The 25,753-nt window shown below is 40.1% G+C and overlaps 1 protein-coding gene across 1 annotated transcript in view; it reads left to right on the plus strand.

Moving 5' to 3' along the window:
• Runx1t1 (RUNX1 partner transcriptional co-repressor 1) overlaps nt 1-11,241 on the plus strand; it is a 136,523-nt gene extending 125,282 nt beyond the window's left edge. Inside the window, 1 exon segment of the mRNA XM_035438992.1 lies at nt 10,966-11,241. Within this exon segment, the coding sequence (XP_035294883.1) occupies nt 10,966-11,241 (276 nt within the window).
• The last annotated feature ends 14,512 nt before the right edge of the window (nt 11,242-25,753 follow it).

Here is a 25,753-nt window from a genome sequence, read left to right on the forward strand (position 1 = left end):
ACAAAGCTGAGCCAGCGAAGGCTTGGACTGATAAATCAATGGTCTACTACAATCCGTATCTATAATTTGTGAGGGAGAGTAAGAATTTAATTTGTAGCAGGCTTTTCTGCAGATGAAAGACCCTGCGGGAATCACTCACTGCCCAGAGTTTCTATTTAATGTGTAGCAGATGAATAACAAGGGGACAAAAGGGATTGATTTTCAACATTTGGAAGTTTCTCAGGAAGAGAGGGACAAAGGGAAGTTTATCTTCCTTTTAATGGCTGACTTTTCCATTGTTGTATTAAACTAGACAGAAATTCAATTTTACTGGCATCATGCCATTAAGATTTATAAGGACTTTGTTTTGTTTTTTATTTTTTTAAAGTTTATTAGTGTCTACTGACGATAACTTGTAAAAGTTGGTGATATTATAAGGAGCACTTATCACCCTGGGTACACTTTTATTTTCACATGAGCGTTTTAGGCCCGGTGTGTGTATTTAGACTATTTGCAGAGGGCTGACTTCTAAAGACAAATGCCTGGGAAGGAAATAGTTGAGATGCTTACATCCAGGCAGTGGCATGCTAGATTCCTTCAGTTTCCATACATATAGTGTCTTTACTATAAAACCATGTAGAAAAAAAAATTATTATGGTGACAGTGGTCTTGACATTATAAAACATGGTATATTAAACAGATCTTGAGTTCAGGTCTACAGTACTTCCCAGAAATACTCCCAGAAACCTGAAGAGCTCTGGTTTCCTCAAGCTAGGACAGACCCATCTGGCTGTCATGTTGATTGGCCCATTAGGTGGGGAATCTGCCAGAAATGTGAGGCCCAGCTGACTCAATACACAAATTCCTTACAACTCATAGCTCGCACCTATTTTTATGCTTTGGAATTTTCTTGGATATTAACCATTTGACCACATTTTTGTCTACACAGCATTGGGTTTTAGGTAATTTGTGATTTTTAAAAAAATAAAATTAAAATACAAAGACTGGTTATGGTATAAGCTAGTTGGGTAAGATATACACTGCCATTAAGTGTAACAGCTATTGATTTTTAACTCTCACAAATTAATAGGCCTTCTTTGTGTGACTACGAAAGGAAGTAACACACATACACCTTAACTATACCCATTTATTTATTCTTTTAATGAATTATTGAACTTTTATTATACATAAGATAGTGCTGGCCCTGAGGACACCACAGTCTTTGCCTGGTGAGGCTTCTGGTGCGGAATGATTAAGCAGGAACTGGATATTTTTACCCTTGTGACCACGGTCCTTTCCTTGGGCCATAGTAATAGTCCCTGCAGGGGAGAAACCCCAAAGTGGTGGGGAGCAGTTTCTGGAAGCTGACATGGCTGGTGAGTGTTTTACATTGGGCAAGAGATTCCAGAATTAAAAGGAGGGGCTATCTCTGTTTGGGGTTAAGATGTGGAAGACGGTTGTAATGATGTCAGGGTTGGGGTGAAGGGTAAATTTAGATATGCTTGCTGCATAGTCATGAGATGAATTGTCACCTGGACTTTTGGATATATCAGAAAATCAGATCTGAACCACATTTAGAAACTTGGGCTGGGGAAGTAGCTGAGTGGGTAGAGCTCTTACCTATGGGGCATGAAGAAGCCCTGAGTTTGATCTCCAGCACATCAAACCCAGCATGATGGTACTTGCAGTAACCTCAGCACTCTAGAATTATAGGCACAACATTTAGAAATTCAAGGTCATCCTCCACTAAGCAATAGTAAGTTTGAAGTCATCATGAGCCACATGATGCTATGTCTCAAAAGTAATAACAACAAAGCAAAGCGAAAGAAAACAAAAATACTTGATAGATTTCATCTGTCCATTGTGTTTGGGGAAAACGACAAAAAGGTAACCCATGCTTGGGTATTTCGTGTTGTGTATATAAACAATATTAGTTAAAACATTTAAAAACTCAAGTGAATTGTTAAATCTAGCTAGATAGAAAAGTCTTTAGACTAGAAAGTGTAAGCAGGATAGAAGCTTATGAAGTTCACCTTGTCCGATATGAAAATCAGGAGTCTCCACTGTTGAATAGTGTGTTGGTTGAGTATATGGATGCCTAGTGTAGAGCTGCCATTTTCAGATACTTATCAAGTACTCCACACTACTCTCAAAAGTGCTTGTTTACATAGTCAGCTGACTGCAAAATCATCTGCTCTTATAACTAGAAGAATCAAAGAAGAGTACCCTAAAGCCTTAAAAAAAAAAAATGGCAAAATAAAATACAATAAGAGAAAACAAGTATCACAGTGAGGCTAAACAAGGCAATCCATCAGAAGGAAAAGAGCCCCAAGAGCAGGTGTGAGAATCAGAGACCCATTGTTTTATGGGACTCAGGAGTCCCATAAAAATATGAGAAACTGAAAGGACCTGGTGCAGAGCCAGGTAAGCCCTGTGCTATCTGCTTCAGTCTCTGTGAGTTCATATGAGCTTTGCTTAGTTGATTCAAAGGGCTCTGTTCTCCTGGTGTTCTCCATCCCCTCTGGCTCTTACATTCTTTCTGCCTCCTCTTCTGTGGGGTTCTCTAAGCTCTGAGGGGAGGGATTTGATGGAGACATTGCATTTAGAACTACATGTTCTGAGGACTTTCTCTCTCTAATGTCTGGCTGTGGTTCTCTGTATTTGTTCCCACCTGCTGCAGGAGGAAGCTTCCCTGATGATGACTGAATAAGGCACTGATCTATGAATATAGCAGAATATTGTTAAAAGTCATTTCTTGTTTTATTTTTTATTTGTTTTATTTTATTATATAGTCCCTGGTTCTTGGTCACCCAAGAAGTGTCTAATATTGGTTCAATTTCATGGAGTCAACTTGGACATTGGTTGGCTCTTCCCACAAGTTCTGTGTCACCCTAGCTTATCTTTTGGGCAGGGCAGACTGGTGTCAATAGTTTTGTTGGGTTGGTGTTTGATTCTCCTTTATGGTAGCCTGTAGAGGACCTTCCTATACCAGAGACACTAGAATGTAGGGGTGAAGGGCTGTTGAGCCAGTTGTGGATTGAGGAGGACTTTATGAGGCTTTACCTCTTCCTGGTGAGTGATTGGCTGCTGATAGTCTATGTATTTTTACGCACTTCTCAAATTAGTTGTATACAGGGGAGACAGTGTTGTTTTCTTTCTTTTGCTGATAAGCAACTGAAACTTGTAGGATGTAGGATTTTTGTTCTATGGCTCAGATGGTACCTGTGAGCTGGTACCAGTCCCAGTTTGCCTGACTCAGACCACCTTCCTAATAGCCACATAGCAATAGTGTGTTTCTTTCTCCCTGGACCAATTATACACTAGCATTTTTCAGTTATCACTATACATTTGTTTAACTTTAAATGTGTAAACAAATAATGCCACAACTATCAGAATGACATTGGACTTGGAAGAACCTAGATGATATATATTACTTTGTTATACTCTATCTCCTTTTTAAATGCCTGCTTATTGTGTGCCTGTCATATCATGCAAGATGTCAGAGGATAACTTTCTGGAGTCAGTTTTTTTTTTTTTTTTTTTTTTTTATCTTCGTGTGGGTCATGATGAATTCAGGCCATTAGGCTGGTGGTCAAATTTTATTGCTAGTTGTGCCATCTTGTTGGCCCTATATATTAATGTTTTACAGAGTATTATGTGTATCACTCAAGCTGTTACATTTCTTTCATATACCTATTTCCTATATGTGTACACAAATAGTTCTTTCCAGTGAACAGGCAATATTGGGGGAAATTCCTAATGAAACTTGTTCTATAGATTCCTTTTGATCCACCTCTTGTTTGAGCTTAGGTAGTTGAAGTGTGTATGAACTATACATATGGTACTGTTCTGGTGGAGAGATTAGTTTTAAGCCAAATGTGAACTATGAGATTATGTTTCAGTAAGAGTTGGTTAGTGTGCCTCTTATTCAAAGGACATTTGTTTGGTTTTATATGTCTGGGGATAGAGTGGGAAGATTACTGCTTTAGGATAACTGGCTTTGAGTTGTTCATCTCTTGCTTTGGTTTCCTTTGTGTGTCGGGGGGGGGCAGGGGTGGGAGCTGCCTATGCTTGTATGTGTAAATACAGATGCCAAAAGAGGATATTGGTATTTTCCTTTATCACTCCTATCTTAGTTTTGAAGCATTGTCTCACTCTGAACCTGTGTTAGCTAGATTTATTGGCCAAAGGGCTTGGTGGGGGTGGGGGGGTTCTCTTGTCCTCACCTCCTGACATTTGCACGAGACATAGCGGTGTGGGACTTCAGTGGCTGATACAGATTAGAACTCAGTTCCTGGAACTTTGGGTTTCTTACTGCAAATGTGGGCTAATGTTTTTGTGACCCGCTTTGCAAGGTGGTTGAGAGGGACAAATGAAATAAGGAAAAGTCATTTATATTTCACGTAAAACAGTTAACTGATGAACTGATGTCTTAGCTACTTTTCTCTTGCTGTAGCAAAACATCATGGCCAAGGCAACTTGTAGAAGAAAGCATTTAGTAGGGCCTTACAGCTTCAAAGGGTGAGTCCATGGCCATCATGGTGGGAACCATGGCAGCAGGCAGGCAGGCATGATGCTGCAGCAGTATCTGAGAGCTTCCATCTGATCCACAATCACTAGGTATAGAGAGAGCTAATGGGGCCTGGGCATGGGCTTTTGCTACCTCAAAGTAGCACACCTCTGCCAACAAGGCCACACCTAGTCCTTCCCAAACAGTTCTACCACCTGGGGGCCAGGCATTCAAATACACACAGTCTGTGGGGTCATTCTCATTTAAATACCACAGATGACAAGAAATAGGGAAAGGGGAGTGGGAAAAGGGAAGGGCAGCTGTTAAAAATGATTCTAATGTGAAAGACGAGAATTTTAATAGTAGCCACGATATAGGAAAGAATCAGAGAAAGATCCCAAGTAGGGCCTGTGGTGTTTGATTGGAGTAGTTACAAGAGCTAAAAAGAAAGAGTTCAAATAAAACACTTCAGTCTTAGGATTCCATGTTACCAGTGACTCAGGTAGATGGCACTAGACTCAGCTTTCAGTTTTAGAGGCAAGTAGGCTTCATATAGAACAACAGTTCACATTGGGGAGTGTTGCCTGGGAAGGCAGTGGGGAGCACAGGAAGTAGATTGGAGTCATTGGTTTGTGGCTGACTGTGGAGACTAGATCCGGTAGGGAGAGCTTAGGAAGGAAAGGCTAGTTCTTTATGTCATTCCCTGCTCTTCAAACACCTCAAGGGAATAAAGAGGAAGTTACAGTAGAAGAAACAGAATATTAGCATCATGGAAACCAAAATCAATGTAGATTTCAACAGGGGGTGTCAAAAAGAAGGAATGGAGGAGGTCCCTGGGGGTGAGTATGAAAAGATGGAGGGAATGCTGCCAGGCACTAAGGAGGTTCTCTCCCAGTTGCTGTTAATGTCTGCCGTTGAAGGCACTTCACTTGGAGAATGGGCAAGCTTTCAGATCCTAGTGGTACAGAGACACTGCGTCTAGAACAGGAACCTCATTTCCATCTTTATTCCAGCCAGTACTAAGGGACAGAGTAGCATGAGCACCTTCTGTGTATGCAGAACCTCAGGCTCTGTGCTCAGCCCTGCCATAACTGAGATATTTTGCAGTTCCTGTTTTTGTTCCAAGAGCTGAAGCCACTTGCCTTGGTAGTTTTAATATCTCTCAAAAATGGCACTGAAAATGAAATGCTGATTGCCCTGACTCTGAAGCTGGTGTCATTTTGGTTAGCTAACATGACATCTTGTCTTTGCTGGCTCCTGTATTCTGATCCAGCCTGCACCCATTGGAGGGAATGATATTCACTCTCTTCTAACCAGCAGTGTCACAGTGAGACCTAAAAAAAAGGTCTACATTGACAGAGTGGGGCATCTCAGAAAGAGTATTGGATTGGCAGTATAAATAGCAGCTGGGAACTGGGGAGGTCTTACACCTTGGATATGCAGTTTCTTCTCTTTGTGACTTGGAAAAAGTATTTTAATGCAAAAGTTAAGAAACTTTTAAGGCCTTGGGATCCGGAACTGCAAAATATCCATGACCGTGATTTTAAAAGGTCAAATGCAATGTGGAGTCTAACATATGGTCTCAGTGTGAGCTCAAGTAAGTGTGTTGCTATGGAGAGTTTTGTACTTATAGGACTAGTAGAGGAGCCAGCCCTTTATATTTGTGGATTGTAGTTAGAACAATTTTACTTAAATGACTTGAGCATCAGTTGCAGGTAAGACCTCGTAAAAAGGACAGTCATTCAGCAAAAAAATTTTGTCTCTCAGAAAAAGAATTTTCAACAGTAAAAACTAGCAGGGTTGCATTTTGCTGCTAGGACAGTCGATCATTTTCAGTATATCAAAATAACAAGATAAAGGAGAGAGCTTCCCTGCCCCCAGGGGACAAAGAATTTCTGATAAGAAAAAAGTATAGAATCTTTGCTATGAAACTCTGACATCCAGAATCTTCATCTGCCTTTGCTATTTATCTGTATGTAACAGTGTGTTTAATGTATTTTGCAAAGAGGAACTTTTTAATCCAGCCTTGATTCTTCACCTGTATCCCAGGGCAAGTTTGCCTAGCTGTTGTGATAAAACACCATGATGAAAGGCAATTATTTTAGCTTATGATTTCAGAGGGATAAGAGTCCATCATGGTGGGAAGCATGGCAAGAAGACCAGCAAGCTGAGAGCTTGAATCCTCAACTGCAGGCATGACACAGAGAAAGTTAACTGGAAGTAGAGGAAGGATTGACACCCTCAAAGCCCACCTAAAGCAGTTTTCAAAGTGGAGTCTAGAACTAGATTGATAAAGATAGTTTATTAAGAAAGTATTCACACAACAGAACGAGTGACCAGGTTTACACCAGAGTAGGAGTGACCCACCAGATGTCTCCTAGTCCACTCAGCCAGGTGAAAGAGAGAAAAGAGGGGCCTGTGTGCACACCTTCCAATGAATTAAACCCTCTGTGGTCAGGGTACCTGTGACTAGCCCCAAGAGGACGTGGTCAGCAGTACCTCTAAACAGGATTTCTCCCTACACCCACCCCTGGTGTCACACTTCTGCAGCAAGACCACACCTCCTGAACCTCTGCAGACAGCACCACCAACTGGGGATCAGGGTTCAGAGGCCCTAGACTGTGGGAAATACTGCTCATCCAAACCACCACATGTGCCCTCCTCCATTTCCAGATGAAAAGTTCAGGGTCAGTACTGTTGGCCAGGCATCAGTTGCATAGGTATGGACTCATAAACAGGAAATTTAGTATGGTTTTTTCAAGAGAAATATGATACAAATGGCCTTTTAAGGTTTCTGTTGAGCTTTTAAAAAAGTGTGCACTTTGGACTTTTTTTTTAAACTTAAGCATACACTAAAGTTCCCTACACATTCATTGAAATGCAATGTCAAGGACAATAAAGTTATGCAAGTTTTTTTTTTTCAGTTTTTAATCCTACAAGATCCTTCAATTGCTTTTTGTTGCACCTTTGAGTAAGATGAAAGAACTATAGAGTGGAGCTAGAGGTAAAACTAACCAGAGCCCTTAACTCTTGGGTCAGAACCAGGAAGGACTAAGACAAGAGGCCTCAGCTCTCAGCAGCTCCACTATCTGAAACATCTGTTTCTGTATTTGGCTCAATTCCATGTTTTTTTTTTTTTTATTTGTAAAATTGTTCCCATCTTTGAAAACACTTTAAAAAATAAAGAAGTCCCCATTCTGTCTCCTCTTTCCACTCCCCAACACATGCATTTGTAATTACCTGGTTTAGTCTGTGTGTTTAATCAGTTTAAATTGAGAAGTTGCGTACATCTGATTTCAATCTGAAGGAGCCATTGAACACTGGGCAGTTACCACCCTGGAGTCTGCCAAAACATGCCTCTGCCAAAACACGCTAGGACTCACACCAGGGTATTTCCTAAAGACTCCACTTGACTCAGATTAGATGTTTAATTTCCTTAAAATATTGTTTTGGATTTGGGTCTCTGTTCCCTAATTGGGATTTTCTGATGTAATTTAGGAATATCGCTTATTTGCTGAGTGGGTTCCAGGACCCAGTTGGCAATCTCCTGAAAGCTAAACCTCACAGAAGTAAAAGTAAACTTGACTCTGAGCACAAAGTATCGTACCTCGAGCTTTGAAGTCTGCACCAAGCCTACACTTACTGACAATTTCATGGAAAAACCATCCATGCAATACAGTGGAGTTAAGTTTGAGAGAGGAAAGCTTCCACTTGTGGAGATGGTCAGTGTTTGCGCATCTTTTGAGATTTTCTCTTCCCTTTTTTGTTCTTTGGAGAATGGCTTTTCACAATCCCATTAAAGCAGTCCAGGACTGGCCTTAGCCAGTGATGACATTACAGGTATGAACTACCATGTATGGCCTCTTTAGACATTCATCTTAATTTCATTGAACTAGGAAAAGTTAAGTTGTAACACTGATTATCCATTGCAGGTTTGTTTTATTAACAGTCCCATATTAACTAAGTGTGTGTGTGTGTGTGTGTGTGTGTGTGTGTGTGTGTGTGTGTGTGTGTGTGTGTGTGTGGATCAGAGGACACTGTTCTACAGTAGCATTTCATCTTCCACCATATTGAAGCAGAATCCCTCTCATTTTTGGTGCTATGGTGAATTGTACAGGATAGCCAGCTCTTGAGCATCTGAACTTGCCACCACATCTACACATTCACATGTGTTCTGGATTGAACTCAGGTCATCAGGCTTACACAGAACACAGTTTTACCTACTGAGCAATCTCCTTAGATCTTCTCTGTGGATTTGAAACTAAAGTTCTTGATGTTCCCAGCCTCTCCAGACAAACCTGACCATAATGAAAGCACCATAAATGTAGAGAACACAGTGAGGAACCTTGCAGTATCTCGATAGTTATTTTTAAAAGTGTTTTTTTTTTTGTTTTGTTTTGTTTTGTTTTGTTTTGGTTTGGTTTTTTTGGTTTTTTGAGACAGGGTTTCTCTGTGTAGCTTTGAAGCCTATCCTAGTACTTGCTCTGGAGACCAGGCTGGCCTAGAACTCTCAGAGATCCGCCTGCCTCTGCCTCCCAAGAGCTGGGATTAAAGGCGTGCGCCACCAACACCTGGCTAGAATGTGTTTTAATTGTGATGTAATCACAACTGTGAACTGATTGGGTTATTAGACTATATCTAAAAATCTGTTTTGCAAAAAAATAATCAAAGCCATTGACAAGAGCTGAGGATGCAGCTGACTGGGAGAACACTTGGTTACCATGTGGAAGACCTTGGTTCCATCCCAGGCATTGCAAAATAGAAGCAGGACATGAAAGCTTACTGGTGCAATGCTTACTGCTACCTAACACAGCACTTCACAGTGGAGTTTGTCTAGCTAAGGAACCAGAAACACATTTCTCCCTTGAGATGAACATTTCAATATGGCTTTCTGAGATGCTGTCTCTCCTGCTGGAAGCATGCCTGAGAGTATTGTCACAGTTAGTCTCCGCCCCTTTGACCTTGATCCTGTTAGATAGGCTCCACACAGGTGTGCTTGCTTCTCTCCGACATCTGTACTCTGATTCATGAGGAATTTATCATAGCATGGGAATCTCAGAGGCAACCTCATTTCTGCTTTTCTTGTGTCTTGTAAGATGCCACATAAAGCTGGCAGCTTTCCAGGGTCAGTGTTTTCTTCCAGGGTCAGTTGAGCCTCCGGTCTCCTCGGTTGTTCTAACTTTCCTGAGTTTCCAGGGAGCTAGCTCTACCAACTGGGAAATGCTGTATCCATGTAGAACTGTTATTCACCCAGTTTTAGGACTTCTCATTTTTCAAGACTAAATTAGCCATCCACTCATATGTTCATTTCAAAAATATTTTTTGAGCATCTCATCCCTGTCAGGCTAAGAAGCATTTATCATAGATAAATAAACCAGAGATTCCCTTCAGGTTGCTGAGGTCAAGAGTAGTATCTAAGATTAACCTCGAATTTGGTTGCTGGCTTACTGAATGGATACTGTGGGAAGAGCTACATCTCCAGAGAACCCAGGCTACTATGCCACACCCAGTGTGGGCTGGGATGGAGCCAGGAACAAAATGCTTCATCTCTCTCATGGTTCACTGAATCCAATCCGTGATCCTGTCTATCCTAACCAATCCCTGTTAATATCCAGAAGGAGAAAGCCTCTCCTCAGAGTAGTGTATTCATACCCAGCCATTACAATATTGGTGGGAGAAGGGCCAAAGAAGTTGGGGAATAAAAGTTGAAGTTAGGATAGAGTAGATAATTTATTACATATGAAAATAGCCAAATCCAGGAAAAAGGGTTTTTTTTTTTTTTATGGTAAACAGTGGATCTTCAGCCACTTTCACCAATGCCATAGTCATTGCTGAGAGAAAATCAAGACAATGGAAACTGAATTGAGAAAATTTAGCATCTCTGTGGGAGATACTGGGAATGCTTCCCCTTGCTTGGAAGTGCATGTGACCACATGAGACTACATGGGATGAGGGCACAGTGTGTGATGAACCACTAGGAGGGTATATTGAGATGTGGTCAGTGTCTCTCTAGAGAATGGACAGGTAGCAGTAATGTGAACAAAATGATGAGTGGCTATCAGCCAAAGGCCCTGGTAGGAAGCAGATAGCCCACCCAGAACAGCCTGCAGAGGTCAGGGCAGGGCTTGTGTCCCGGTGCCCTCTTGTGAGGGTGGCTTGTCTGGAGCAGTAGCCCGTTGGTGAGGAACATAGCACTGGCCCACACTGCTGCCTGTTCCTCCTCCTCTCAGGCTTCAGTCCCAGGAGCCTCCTTGGGAGGCAGGTAGTGCTGGCCAGGAGGAGGGCAGCAGGTTGGAGAGAGAGGAGAGGGTTGTTCTGTGGTGCACTTGAAGTTCTTCCTGGGTGAGGTTAGACCAAGGCTGAAGTCTTCCGAGTTGTCCATTATGTCTCTGCAGTGTTTGAAACTATGGGAACAGTAATGACTAAATTTTGACCTTCAGGAAACATTCACCTGGTTATCTCTCCTCCTTCTTCAGAGTTGCTGGAACTGTGGCCGGAAAGCAAGCGAGACCTGCAGCGGCTGTAACACAGCCCGATACTGTGGCTCTTTTTGCCAGCATAAGGACTGGGAAAAGCACCACCACATCTGTGGACAGACCCTGCAGGCCCCACAGCAGGGAGACACGCCTGCAGTCAGCTCCTCAGTCACACCCAGCAGTGGGGCTGGGAGCCCAATGGACACACCACCAGCAGCCACTCCGAGGTCGACCACCCCGGGAACCCCCTCCACCATAGAGACAACGCCTCGCTAGATCTAAACTCAGACTGACAGAGGAAAGACACCACAACCAACACGAAAGCAATTCCTCATCCTCAGATGCGAAAAGTCGTTTTTGTGTTTGTTTGTTTATAGATGAGCTATCTATCTTATTTCAATACTTTCAGCAAGAGAGAACCTGACTGTATCTTTGAGGCGGTAGTAAAACACAGAGGGCCAGTAACGGGTCGTAATGACTTACTGTGGATAACAAAGATATCTTTTTAGAGAACTGAAAAGAGGAAAGAATATAACGTGAAATGCTAGATTTGACCTCCTCCCTGTTATTTTCAAGTAGCTGGGATTTTAAACTAGATGACCTCATTAACCAATGCTTTACCAAACAGCAAACCAAGAGATTGCTAATTGCTGTTGAAAGCAAAAATGCTAATATTAAAAGTCACAGTGTTCTTTATATACAATAATGGAAAAAAAAAAAAAAAGAGGCAATCCCTCAAGGGCATGAGCGTTGGACACAGCAGTAGACATTTTAACAAGAAGATGAATGGCGTCTGTGGGTTGCTAACTGAACTTTGAAGACCCGCTACAAAACGCGCAGATGTGCAGCAGATTGGAAGGAGACACAGATGTTCGGGTTTTTTTTTTTTTTTTCCTGTTTCTGAAGAGAAATAATAATATCCAGGTCAACAGAATGAAAAATGAAAGATGATTTCCAGTGGGATGTATGACTACAGCAGCAAGAAAAAAAATGCCATAATACAAAGGCTCCTTTTAATATAAAGTCACACACAAAACACACACACACACACACACACACACACACACACACACACACACACACACACACACACACACACACACACACACACACACGAGACTCAGCCTGCAGTTAATTAGCATTCTGGCAGCTTCCAGCTCAGCCAGCTGCCCTAAATAACCCTTCAACATTTCTTCACTTTTGCAAGGTTCCACAGAGTAAGACATTGGGTCTATTCCAGCTCGTTCATTTTATATTGAAAACTAATTTTAAAAAATTGTGGCTCCAGCTCCAGCCCCTTTCCAAAATTTTTCAACCCCACCCTGTTTGGATTTTTAATTAAAATCTAGTAGTTCTCTTGGTGTTAAAACACTTCTGTCCTGTGAGGTTTCCCAATGGTGTTTTTCTTGTAAATGTGTTGGACAAATGTGAAGATGCATTGTAGTTTACCCATATGCCCACATTTAGTCTCTTTATTCCTAGTTGGTGAGAAACCTGTATCTTTCTATGCTGCTTTTATATCTGTATGTATTAGTGATATTTCTCTAGTAGTTAAAAAAGAAAAGAAAAGAAAAAAAAAGAACCTTTTTTTTGGTTGTCCTCAAGAAAAGAAAAGAAAAGAAAAGAAAAGAAAAGAAGAAAAAGCTATCTTTTGGAGCTGCTAACTCACTCTCTTATAGGATTTTTTTCCTGGAAACCAGCATGCTTCATGGAATGCTAGCATATGGGTGTTTTGTAAGAGGGATGTACATAAATGTATTTTGCACTGTCACAATGACTCCCTAGGCATGCTTTTTTTTTTCAGACAAAACATTTTAAATATGCTAGAGCCATTTCACCAATTTTAGCTGTAGCATAGAGTAGTAGTGGAATTTTACTTTCTTTTTTTTCTTTTTTTATGAAAAAAATATTAGGGACCTTTTTTAAAAAAATAAAATAACAAGATATCCTACTTTTTAAGAAAAAGGACAGTGCATGCATATTGCTGTAAGGTTGTTTAAGTATTTCTAATTTTACAGAAAATAAAATCATTAGAGCTCCAAATGCTGAGGTGTAGATTGACAGCTTTAACCCTGCTGAGTGCCAGGTTATACAGTATTGGGAAGTCAGCCAAAGACTGATCTGATGGACCAAAACCGGAATCTTGAAAAGCACCAGGAATACTTTCCAAATGATCAGCAGGTTAGACATGTTCAGTGTGAATCCATTAACCCTTCGTTGTCCAGGGTCCAGACCAGAACTACGTGTTAGTTTTGAAACACAATAGCCCAGGATGTGGTTGTGTGCTTTAAGAGTCGGCAGTGCTGCAGGCTGTGTAGACAACCAAAGTTGACAAGGCTGGGAAAACACTGCTCCACATACACATACGCCAGGCATTTCTTTACAAATTGAGTACAATCCATTAGCTTGTGGGAGGGGGGTTAATGTAGCCCTTGGATGCAGTTTTAAGTGGCTCTTAAGTTATCTGCATAGAGGCGATCCTCATGGGTTTGCTTTATGTCTCAGAAATTTAAGATTTTCTTACAGCATTTCCCCTGTATTTTCATATACCAGTCAGTTTTAATTTTGTTCAGGTGGTGTTGTGTTCTTCTTGTTTTGTTTTTTTTTTTTCATGGCCTTTTAGTTTAGGAAGTTCTGATGAGCAAGTAAATACATCTCTCTATCTGCATGTTGGAAGTCCATCTGCCAGCACACCTGCTAAAGTGAAATGCAAAGCACATAACCAGGCTCTGAATGGGTTCTAGTTTACCATGGTGCTCCCAGAATCCTTTGACCTCATTCTGCTTTCTAGTCTGCTTGTGACACTGGACAGTCCTTTCTTAGAGCTATTATATGTTCTAGGCTACGAAGGGTTAAATAATCCCAAAAATGAGGTATGTCATACCCACACGTCTTGAGCTTGAGAAGCTGTGATGTATGTGGAACAGCACTGTTATTCTTAACACTAGTGTGTAAAATAAGGATTAGTACAGTACGTCTCATTACTTTTTAATTCAGGGCACCCTGAGTGAAAACAAATACAAAAAAAAGAAATCCCTAACTCTGAGCTCTATCTCTAATTCCTCTTCCTCCTTCACCCCTTCCTCTTCCTCTTCCTCTCCTCCTGTTTTGCTACATTCTCCTCAGTGGCAAAAAGTTTCACTCTACCTCTGACAGCATGTATATTGCACCAGTAGCTAACAAAAACTGGTCTAGTCAAACCAAATGGGCACAAAAGAACCAGGATACCAAAAGTTAAGCTCATACAGCTGCAAACCATATCACTTCTTGGTAACAATGCAGACCTCATAAACCTAAAAAAGAGAAAGAAAAGAAAACTTTTGTTACTTTCCTTTTTTGCTTGTCACTTATATACAGGCTATGTGAGAGTATTAATTTGTAGGTATTACACATTTAAAAAAAGTTATCTTCATTGGATAGAATTGAATGGTGGTCGCTGATAGGAATAGGGCGTCCTCTATCTCTTATCTCTGTCTCTTTTCTCTTTCTCTTTTTCTATGTCATGAGACTGTGTGTGACAGGGCCACCTGTCTTTTTTATTTGTTTCTTAACTTCTTTTTGTTTTTTGTTTTTGTTTCTGTTTTGTTTTTTTTTTAATGTGTAGGTGCATGTCTTCGGGATTTAAAAATTTCAAGGCTGGTTTACTTATGCAAAGCATGCCTATGTCTGGGATACTTAGGGAAAGAAAGCGACTCCATGTTGTCCGAATTCCTCAAGGGACAGAAAAAAGAATTGGAGACTGTTGAAATGCAGATTTGAAGTAATTTTATTTTAATTATTTTGGGTTCTGCGACATTATTGTGAAAAATTAAAGTTGTTGTGCAATACTTAATTCAGACATGTACCACAAGTTAACGGTAGACTAACACTGGGGGGCGGGGGCTAGGCACCATGCTTTTGTCAGCATACTCTTGAGCTTTTAAGTCTACTATGTCTGAACTGTGGTTTCCTGTTTATCCTTTTTTTTCCTTAGTTGGACTGTAATGTATGGTCTGTCAACCTGTGAATCTTTCAAGTATGATTCAGGTATTGTTGTATTCTTTACTGTGTAATAAAAATACTTTAAAAAAATGTCTGTATTCTGTTTCCCTTTTCTTCACTGTGTGCCAAAGCCACCACTCAGGGACCCTAGCCTGGGAAGTCAGTCCTTCATGGAACATGCCTAGAGTCTACTCAGCTTTACAGAGCATGTTAACTCACAGAAGTTAGCTCATCCATGGGTGATAAGAGGATGTTTTTGAGGTCCTAGTAGTCAAGTATAGAAGGATATTTGAGTCTTCCATAGAAAAGGATAGCTTAGTCTAGGGGTCATTTCCATCTCCAGTGTCTCTGGTTCTCAGCAGGTTGTACCAAGAACAGCTTCAGGGCATATCCCCTGAGTCAGACCTCCTCCTCCATTCATTAGCAGCATGTTCACACTTGTTTTTGTAAATTTGTAATGCACAGTATGGTATGTCCAACTTGTTTCTGAAACCCATATTATCCCTTTAACATTAATGTGTGTGTGTGTGTGTGTGTGTGTGTGTGTGTCCATTATATATCCGTGCACTGGTTATAAATAGTTTAGAATTTGGAGAACCAATCTTCTACCCTAGGAACCCAATCAATTTTCATGTGGTTTTCCCAACACATTTGTTTTTAAAGGAATGTATATACTATATTGTAGCAGAATTTCCCATTTGCTTGGAAGATTGTCACTATGGGCTAAAAACCAGCTTAAAGAAATTAGGTGAAATGTATGTGTAAGGCCTGAGTCTGGAGAGATGTCACATAGGTGCTGGTGAGTGGAGGGTGACCTAGGACCTTCTGTTCAGTTTCCATTTTTGTATGCCAACTAGGTCCCTATCCCTATCCTGAGACCTGGCTTCTTCAACTGATCTTGAGAAACACAAATAATTTTACAAGGGGATAGGGAGAACGTGTAAAAGCACAGATAATTGCTTTGTTACCCCTATAACATCAACAGGCTGAATATTTAATTTTGTAGTTAATTTTTTTCCTCACATAAAGGCTCAGCTTGCCTTTCCTTATTTGTACAAATATGTTTTCTTTCTCTCTTCAAAGTGGAACAGACCAGAAAACAGAAGTGGAGAACAGAACTGAGACCCCTTGAGGTAGCCCCTTTCTAAACAGTCCTGGGAAACAGCTCTGGGACATATTTGTACAACAGGATGTGCTGGACTAATGGGAAATGAGTTTAGTTTAGATGAAGGATGTAAGCACAATCCAGTAGTGTCTGTGGGTGAGCACCATTTTTGAAGGAATGTTATTGATGTATTTGATAATTTTAAAACTGTGTTTGCTATGAGAAGAACACCAAGCTATTTCCCCAGAATGGGAGGGGAAGAAATATCAAAGAGGTGCTTTTCTGTATGGGTGTTTATATCTTTATTCCAAGGTGAATAAATAAAGTTGTACTTACCTAAACTTGTCCTTGGTCCGTCTATTCTCAGCCACACTAGAAAAACTGAGTCAGGCAAAAGCAGGACCTATATTTTCCATAAAACTTCTCTTTATACACAGACAGAGAGCTAGGGTAAAATTGTCTCTTCTTTGCTTCTGGAACTTTCTGATATAAATAAGCATTTGTTAAAAACATTTCCCAATCTATATATGGGAAATCTATTTCGATTTCTTAAGGTCACTATGCTTGATTTCTTGTAATTAGGTGAATGGGCAGAAAACTTCAAGTGGATTTGAGAAGGAATAACTACTTTTACTTCTCAATGCTAACAGTGTAGTAGTGGAGTTCTACACTGCACTGTCAAGAAAGAGTGAGCTATTACAGTGTAAGTCATAACAAACTCAATTTCTGTGTATCAGTGAAAACTAGGAAGATGAGAGCCAAATTACCCCCATGGGAATGTGGGACAAAGGGAGAATACAGAGCTGAATCATACCTGCATAAATCAACAGCAAATGGAGCCCTTTTCAGTACCTAATACGAGGTCAGGCACCCAATTAGCACTCAATAAATATTAATTGTAAATACAACCATGGTGAGTCTACTGCTGAAATTACATGGTGCCATTTTCTCAGAAATAAACCAGTTGGTTATGGGAACAGGAAACCTGAAGGTGGTGATTTAATCACTTGAGAAAGGGACTGCAAGAGGAAGATTAAGCTCTGACATTAACATAGCAGGGCATGACCACTGTCGACAAACACCAGAGTTTATAAACACCAAAGTGGGAAAGCATCACAAGGCCGTATATAGCTATTAGTGACAAACACATGTTTAATTGTCACAGGTCTTTGTTAATTTATTTTTGTAAGGATTCACTGGTAAGACATTAGGAATACTTAGAGATTCGTGTACATATAGTCCCGACTAAGAACAGTAGTCTAGTGAAGACCTCACAGCTTCTATCTGCCACACAGGGCTTTTTAGCTTTTAAGTTTCCACATTCTGCTTCATCTTTGCCCTTCCTGAGTCACCTTGAGTCCCTGTAACTCTCCTTGAGTCTCCCATTCCTACCATATCCACTCTACAAAAACAAAATCTTGGTACTTTCCTTTACTTTTGGTATTCCCCACCCTACTCCCATCAGGCCATGCCTGCCTTCTTACTAAAATCCCTTAAAGGTTCTTGTATGAACTGCCTTGAAAGTGAGAGAAAGGAGCCCTCCCCCCCCAATAATTATGTGCTGAGGACCGAGATGCCAACAAATGTACAACCATGTTGCTACCATGACAGTACTTTTTATAATGTGGTCCAGAAACATTGGAGCATGTATATTTTTTTCTTCAATGCATAGCTGTTTTCAAATTTTGTGCAGATGATGCTATCCCTTTGGACTTCTTGCTTTCCCACATACTCTGGAATTTTCCTACTATTCAAATGATTCCTGAGAAATCACCACAGTTGCCACTTGGCTTTCTGGACATGGGAAGAAAAAAGGCTTCCTTTTAATTTTCTTTCTTTGAAAGGGCTATGAGTGTAGTTCAGAGTGTACTTCAGAGCTTTTTTTGATTGTTTTTTGAGACAGAGTTTTTCTATGTAGCTTTGGAGCCTGTCCTGGAACTCACTCTGCAGACCAGGCTGGCCTTGAACTCACAGAGAGATTTGCCTGCCACTGCCTCCCAGTGCTGGGATAAGGTGTGCACCACCACTGCCCTGCAGCTCAGAGCTTTTATAGCATGTATGAAGCCCTGAATGTAATCCCCAGCATCATCAAAACTTCAAATAGCAACAAAAAGCCAACTAAATAGTGGCATTATATAATATGCCCCTACACATTATGTGTCTATAGTTATATGTGTCTATTTTTAAAAAGGAGAAGAAAGTATGTTTAATGTTTTACCATACATAATAAATGTTTAGGATAGATGGGCTTAACCTCATTTGGAAATTGTGCAATGTATACATGTGTTAAAATATCACATTTTGTATTAATTATACATTAACATGTACAATTTTGTATTTTATGCTTCAGTTAAAAGAATATCTTTAATTAAAAATCAATAAAAACTAACAAATGAATTTGAAGAGCAAAGCAATCTTCCAACATTAAGGAGCACTTCAGGACTAGAAAAAACTTTATTATCAACTAGTACATTTTCTGTGCAGTTCTACCTAGTTTCTTTAAGATTGTGTGGTTGTTGAGAGAGGTAAATCAGACTCTCCTCATAGAATTTTGTGGACTAGAACAGTCTCTGTTTTACTGGGGTTTCTGTTATACCTTTAGAGAAAAAATAAACAAGTGTTACACAGCAGTTTTCTCCACCATTAAAACATTCCCTGTTGGGGGAACATCAAGACACAGGGTTTTGTTCAGGAGGAAAAACAGGATGTTCCAAGCAGTGGTTCTCAACCTCTGGGTTACAACCCCACTGGGAGTCACATATCAGGTAGCCTGCATATCAGAGATTTACATTATGATTCATAAGAGTAGCAAAATTACACTTGTGAAATATCACCAAAATAATTTTATAGTTGGAGTCACCACAATATGAAGAACTAAATGATGGCAGCATTAGGAAGGTTGAGAACCACTGCTCAAAAGTATTCCATCCTTTAGGGAAGTTCCTTAAGCTCAGGAAGTAAACTACTCAAAGGCTCCAGGGAGTTCCTGTAGCTTATCAGATTTAATAGGTCCCTCCCTCCCCAAGGTTATATAAGCAGTAAGGACTGCAGAGAGACACTCGGAAAGCTGAGCTGCCTAGTAGCTCAAACTAGCTCAGCTGCCTAGAAAAATCAGAGACCAGCATATAGAAACCAACTAGACTACCAGGACTCTACAACTTGTTGAGCTACCTGTAGGCTGTGCTATGCTTTCCAGGTTTCCATCTTTTGTCAACTGTCATCTGTGCTGAGGTGTACTTTGGTGATTCATCTCAGTCATGTCTGCTTCTGTAAGTAATCAGTCACCCATATTAACTCATTGGTTCACTAAGTTGAACCTTGGTGGTATCCTCTGGTCTGTCGGTGGTTCCCTATCTGGGATGAATAGACATTTTTTATGTTTCCTTGGGAACTATAATTAGGTAATCCAGTAGCTGTTGATAAATGTAAAAGGAAATAAAGCATGCTGAGGGAGTAAGTAACCATACACTTGAGAGTGGCATTAATTTAACCATGGGGGCAGACCATTCTAAGGAACTGACATTTAAGAAGAAACCTGGAAGATGTAGAGCAAGACACATGGACTTCTGAGGAAGGGAATTTGCAAGCATTAGACCTTTTGAGCCTAGAAGGCTTGAGGAAATATTGATAGTATATTTAAGAAAGATCGTTATCTGCATGGGCCAAGCAAGGCCAGCGGTAGGTTCTGCTCATAGGCCATCAGAACATTTTTGTGTCCTATGAGAGACATGCAGCTTCATTTAAGAGCCACTAATGGTGGCGGTATATCCTTGTTTATACTCTTGTGGTTATTTGGGACCTAAAGCTATCTGGAGGAAGGCTTGGGACAGGTAAGCATGGAGCAGAGGGCAGTGACTGTCAAGCTTTGCAAGTCAGTTAATGTGTCTCTCACTCATTGACTGTGGGCCCAGTATATGCTTCAGGAAAGGCTGGCCAGAGGAGCAACAAAAGAATGAGGAAAACAAGATGCACAGAAAGGGGGATCAAAAAAGAGACCTTCCTGCCAGAGGCCACTCCTAAACTCGACACAGATGACAGAAGCACCTTGCATGCCTGGGGAGAATACAGCTCTGAACTCCAATGAGACAGAAGTACAATGAGACAGAAGTACAATAGGGGTCTCCTCAGATGAGGAAGAGTTTTACAGTAATAACCTTTCATAGGAGGACCAGGATGGCTTGATGCTCCTCCTGTGCATGAAAAGCAAAGAAACAAATTGATGCCCCTCTGCTTAGGGTTGAAGACAGATCAGGATTGTGTTTGAAAAGCAGAAAACCTTTCATGTTTTTGACTAATCTTCTGCAAGCTCCTTTTACATGACATCAACTGACATTTAAAACATGTTTTTCTAAAGGTGTGATGAGGGATGGAGTCTAGAAAAACCAACAACAGCCTTTCAGTGTTCCACTTAGTACCATCTCATGTTTTGCTGACAAAGTCACAGACAGTAAAATTAAGGCAAGTGCAAACCACCCTTTTGGATTTTTTTTTTTTCTTTGTTAGCAAGGTCTGGAAAATACAGTAAAGAATTGTCTGCTATTTTAGTACTTAATATGCTCTCTATAAAGGAGATGTAACCTACTAATTACCATTGAGCTTTATACATACTATACGTACTTACACACACACACACACATACACACATATATATATACAAACATAAATATATGCTTAAATGCATATTCCTTACTATATGTGTATTACTATCAGTTGTGGTCCACCTGCTGTCACGAAATGTTCTTATAGTATCTTCTAAATTGATTTCATAAGTCCTTACTTTATGGTTCTGACTCAAAATCACTAAGTTGGACAGCAATGTGCTCAAAGAGCTTTGAGGCTGATATCCCGGAGGTGGAGTAGAGATTACTCAGAAGTGCTGCATTCTAAGCACTAACCAGTATGTAAGTAACTCAGCAGTTTTTAAACCACACTCACTGGAACTCTGAATTAGAAGTCATTAACAGACACCCCATGGGGAAAAAATTGAAAAGCACTCAGTGACTACCATATGGATAATGTTATAATTTACATCCCCATAAGGATCTCAAAAGTCTAGCACTAGAATAATCAGGGAGTTCTGTGCAGCTGACACCCCACACATGTTGGAACACGTTCATAGGCACTCCTTCACAGCCACATCTACCACACACATCCCTCTCCACTCTCTCACAATTATTATAACTAGAATCTCACACAGGATTGAATGCTATCAGTCCTTCTCCTCGTGTTTCAGGAAGCACATCAAGGTCTGCCCAGACCACCTCAAACTTCTTTCATACAACAAGCCAGCTTTCGTCAACATAACATTCCAAAGAGATATTTCAAAATCAAACAGCAACAACAAAATCATATCTGCCACCGGCAGCTTAATTGTCACATGAATTATTCAGGCTGCGAGATCAAAACAACTTAGCTGGGTAACTTGTGAGCCACCGAAATCTATTGCCCATGATTCTTGCAACTGGGAAGTCCAAGACCAAGAGCCAAGTCCAGTGTCTGGTGAGTGCTCACCTGAGAGTAGAGGTACCTTCTGCATGCAGTCCTCATATGATGGAAGAAGCCATCAGCCTGTGCTCATCTTCTTTTCTAAGGATACTGCATCCATAAAGAACCTACCATCAATACTTCTACTTTGAAGATTAAATTGTAACATATGACTTTACGAAAGTCACAGTTATGACATTGAAGTTATCTTCAAAATAAAGGTCTCCTTCTTTTTCTAATTCCTCTAGAATCGATTATTCTCTTCAACATGTCTCATTGACAACAGTATTATTTATTTATTATTTATTTATTTATTTATTTATTTATTTATTTATTTATTTATTTATGGTTTTTACAAATTAGCTTCTTTCTCCACAGTTGTAACTGCTAGATTCTAGTGACTAAAGTATTCTGGATGATGCTCTGTTGTGGGCAAAGTCCTCTTGCTTGGGAAGAAAGATTTCAGAAGCAAATTCAGTAAAAAACTTGCCATAGGAGATATATCTGTTTGGGAGATGTGTGATGCAGAAGCCCAGAGGGACTTGCCTCCTTTAATGCCAGGATAGAAACTTGATAGATACCCTGTTAATATACAGCACAGCAGGGGAAAGGAGAGCCTTCCACACTAATGCATTTGCCAAAGCCAGGGACAGTCCTGACCCATGTTCCCATATACACATGCTGACAACAAAGTGATGACCCTAACAACTAGAGCAATAAAGCAGACACAGGTATTGGTGATTGGAAAGCACCTAGCAACAAAGGTCAACAAAAGGGCAGCTACCCTCTTCCCTAGTCGTGGGGAAAACTACCCTTGGAAATGCAAACACCCTGAACACCAGAGAGAAAGGTGTAGCTGGGAGAAAGAGGATGCCAAATACTATGTGTGGCAACTCATGCAGGGGACTGGGAAACTCTTATGAAGAGGCTGATCCTTGCACAAAAACCTAACCTCTAGGAATAAGTCATTTGGCTTAACTTATTTTGAGTAACACATAGTGAAGTGTCTGTCTTTCGACCTGCATTCAGCTATAAAAGATGACTTAGGGGCATGGAGATGTATTCATCCTAATAAAGATTGTTGGTGGAATATTTTATTTTACTTTATTTCATATGTTAATATTTTTCTTAATTTTAACTGGTTTTATTTTAGGTTTTAATCTTGCTTTAATAGACTTTTATGACTGTTCTTTGTTTCAGCATCTAGGTATCTTTTTTCTACACTTACAGTATTTTGTCGGTTCTCACACATTTAACTCATATACTTTCCTTTTTATTCCTACTTTACTCCCTCTTTATCCTTTTCTCCATTCTTTTCTCTTTTTACTTCTTAATTATTAGTACCCTTAGCTTTAAAACCTTTAAAGTGCATATATCCTAATGGCATCTTAGCCCCTCTGCTTTAGATTCTTATCAGGGTGTTATTAAGTGCACAGTGCTATTTACTGTCTGTTCCAACTAACTGGATGTCAAAGCAGTTTGTGTTACCACTGCTTCTGCCCTCTAAGTAGAAGTGGGGATCATGAACTCAAGGAGAGTCTATTATAAACACAAAAGACTTTAACAAAACAAATCACCAAGCAAGCAAAAAGTATGAAATAGAAAAAAAAAAAAGGCTATAGGATGCATTTATAAAACAGATATGCAAAACACAAGAAATTGACACAAATATGAACACCAAGCCACTAGGAGAGCTCCAAAGCTCAGAACTCTTTGAAACTGAAACCAGAGATGATCAAATAGCTGAAGTGGTGGAAAGAGTCCAGACTCAAGGTCTAGCAATGTTCAGTGACCACACACAGGACTCAGGACTCAAACCAGAAGTCAAACAAAGTAAGAAAGTCAGTTTAGTCCTTAGGCAAGAAAATAGCAAAGTGGACGAGAAAGTCAGCAGTATGAATGAGAAGTTCAAAAACTCAGAGGAAAGAATCAGTGAGGAATGTGAGATTCTGAAGGAGAGACAGGAATGCTAAAAATGAGCCATCGTTAACAAATTTAAAACAAAACAACATCAACCAAAACATGGAAAAGTCACTTAAATGTTAAAAGCAACCAGAGAACAAATATATGAGAAATAGAAGGCAACATCAGGGTGATGAATAAAGAAAAAAATTGAAGCACATGGTCATAGCTTCCCAGAAATCACAGAGATTTGTTTTCCCTTTATACGTTTGCATTAAGACTATTTCATTGTTCTACTTTCTTGCTTGCTTGAATAGGCTCTTGATTACCACCCTTTCTTTTCTACACTTAAGAATCCATTGAGTAAACTGGGCAGTGGTGGTGCACACCTTTAATCCCAGCATTCTGGAGAGAGAGGCAGACCGATCTCTGAGTTTGAGTCCAGCCTGGTCTACAGAGTGAGTCTAGAACAGACAGGCCTACACAGAGAAACCAAGTCTTCAAAGCAAACAAATAAATGAATAAAAACCTAATAACAACAAGAAAAATCCATCAAGTAGAAAGAAATAAGATCAAAACTAAAAGCAAAAAAATCTGTTTAACAAAATTATAGAAAAATTTCAAAATCTAGAGAAAGAAATGGGCATTGAAACAAACAGCCATTTAGAACCCCATAACACAACTAGGGAAGAACTTCTCCAGGACATGTTCCAATCAACATGTCTTAAATACAAAATAAGCAGTATTAAAAGGAAAGGAGGAGGAAGAGATGGAGGAGGAGGAGGAGTTGGAGGAGGAAGGGGAGGAGGATCAAGATGAGGAGGAGGAGAAGGAAGAGGAGGAGGAGGAGGAGGAGAAGGAGGAGGAGGAGGAGAATTAGACGTATAACTCTACAAAGATAGAAAATCAGAATAATGTCAGGACTCTCGCCAGCAACTCTCCAATCTAGGAAAGTCTGGAAGATGGAACAATATATTTCAAGGCCTTAAAATAAACAACTGCAAGCCAAGATTGCTATATTCTACAGAGCCATCTTTTAAAATTAATGGAGAAATAAGGCCATTTGCAAAGACAAGCACAAATTAAAACAACTCATGATCCACAAGTCAGCACTATAGAAAAATCATCAAGGAAAATCTAAATTCATGGGAAGAGCAAGAGTAGCCTCAATTCCAAGAGCACTGCAAGGAATCAGTTTCCTAAGAGGAGTATATGATTATGAGAACCAGGAAAGAGGCTTAAAGGGAGAAGGATGAGGGGTACAACTGGGTTAATGGGAGAAAGGTAAATACCATTTTCTTTCTCTCATATCTACATTAGAGATGCATGACTAGAGAGAGAGGTATGGGATTTGTGAGGAGAGAAGAGGACCAGCAGGATGGGGGAAGTGAGAACTGGGAGAGAACAAAGCAGGCACAAATAAGAATAAGTGAATAACTATCAGTATGCATGAAAATCTTACAATGAAAGTCATAACTTCCATTCTGACTTTGTTTCTTTCCCTGTTGGTATGATAACATACTTGGGCAAGAGCAACTTAAGGGAGAAAGGATTTATTTGGAGCAACTTAAGGGAGAAAGGATTTATTTGGGGCTCGTAGTACAGATTACAATCCATTAAATGTGTAGGAAGTAGGAGCTTGTCCATCACTTCGAATTTATAGGAAGTAGAGAATGATGAATGGATGCTACTGCTTAGGTTCCTCTCAGTTTGTACAGTTCAGGATCCTAGACAGGGAACAGTAGCACCCACAGGGGAAGGTCTTTCTGCCTCATTAAATGCAACCATGATAATACTGCACAGGCATGCCCAGAGAGTAGCCTATCTTCTAGGTGATAGATTTAATCAAGCTGACAGTTAACACTAGCCATCATTAAATATATTATAGTTTCTTTTGGATTCACAACCTCATTTCTCAGGGTTTTGTTTTGTTTTGTTTTGTTTTTGTTCAACACAGAGCAAAACAGATTTTTCTCATCTTTGAGTTCTTCACATTGAGTCTGTGTTGCCTTTTCCCCACCATGAGCTGATGGAGGGTTGGAGATGAGCATGGTTATAAACAGCACAGGACAGCATTATTCAGTTCTCAACTTTGCTAAAGTGTTCAGAATTGGACAAGACATCCAGCCTGCCTGTGACATGAGTTTCTTTTGAAAGACGAGAACAGACCTTGAATTGAAAGTAGACTCAGGGTTAATGTTTCATGTGGTTGTGCTTTATCTAGCCACACTATAAACACTGCCATTCATCCTCCAATTGTGCTTTGGTAATCAAGGGGCAAATGTCCAGTCATCTCCATTGACACCTAATCAGCAA

Source organism: Cricetulus griseus, chromosome 2 (assembly GCF_003668045.3).
Source record: "Cricetulus griseus strain 17A/GY chromosome 2, alternate assembly CriGri-PICRH-1.0, whole genome shotgun sequence".
Taxonomy (NCBI): Eukaryota; Metazoa; Chordata; class Mammalia; order Rodentia; family Cricetidae; genus Cricetulus; species Cricetulus griseus.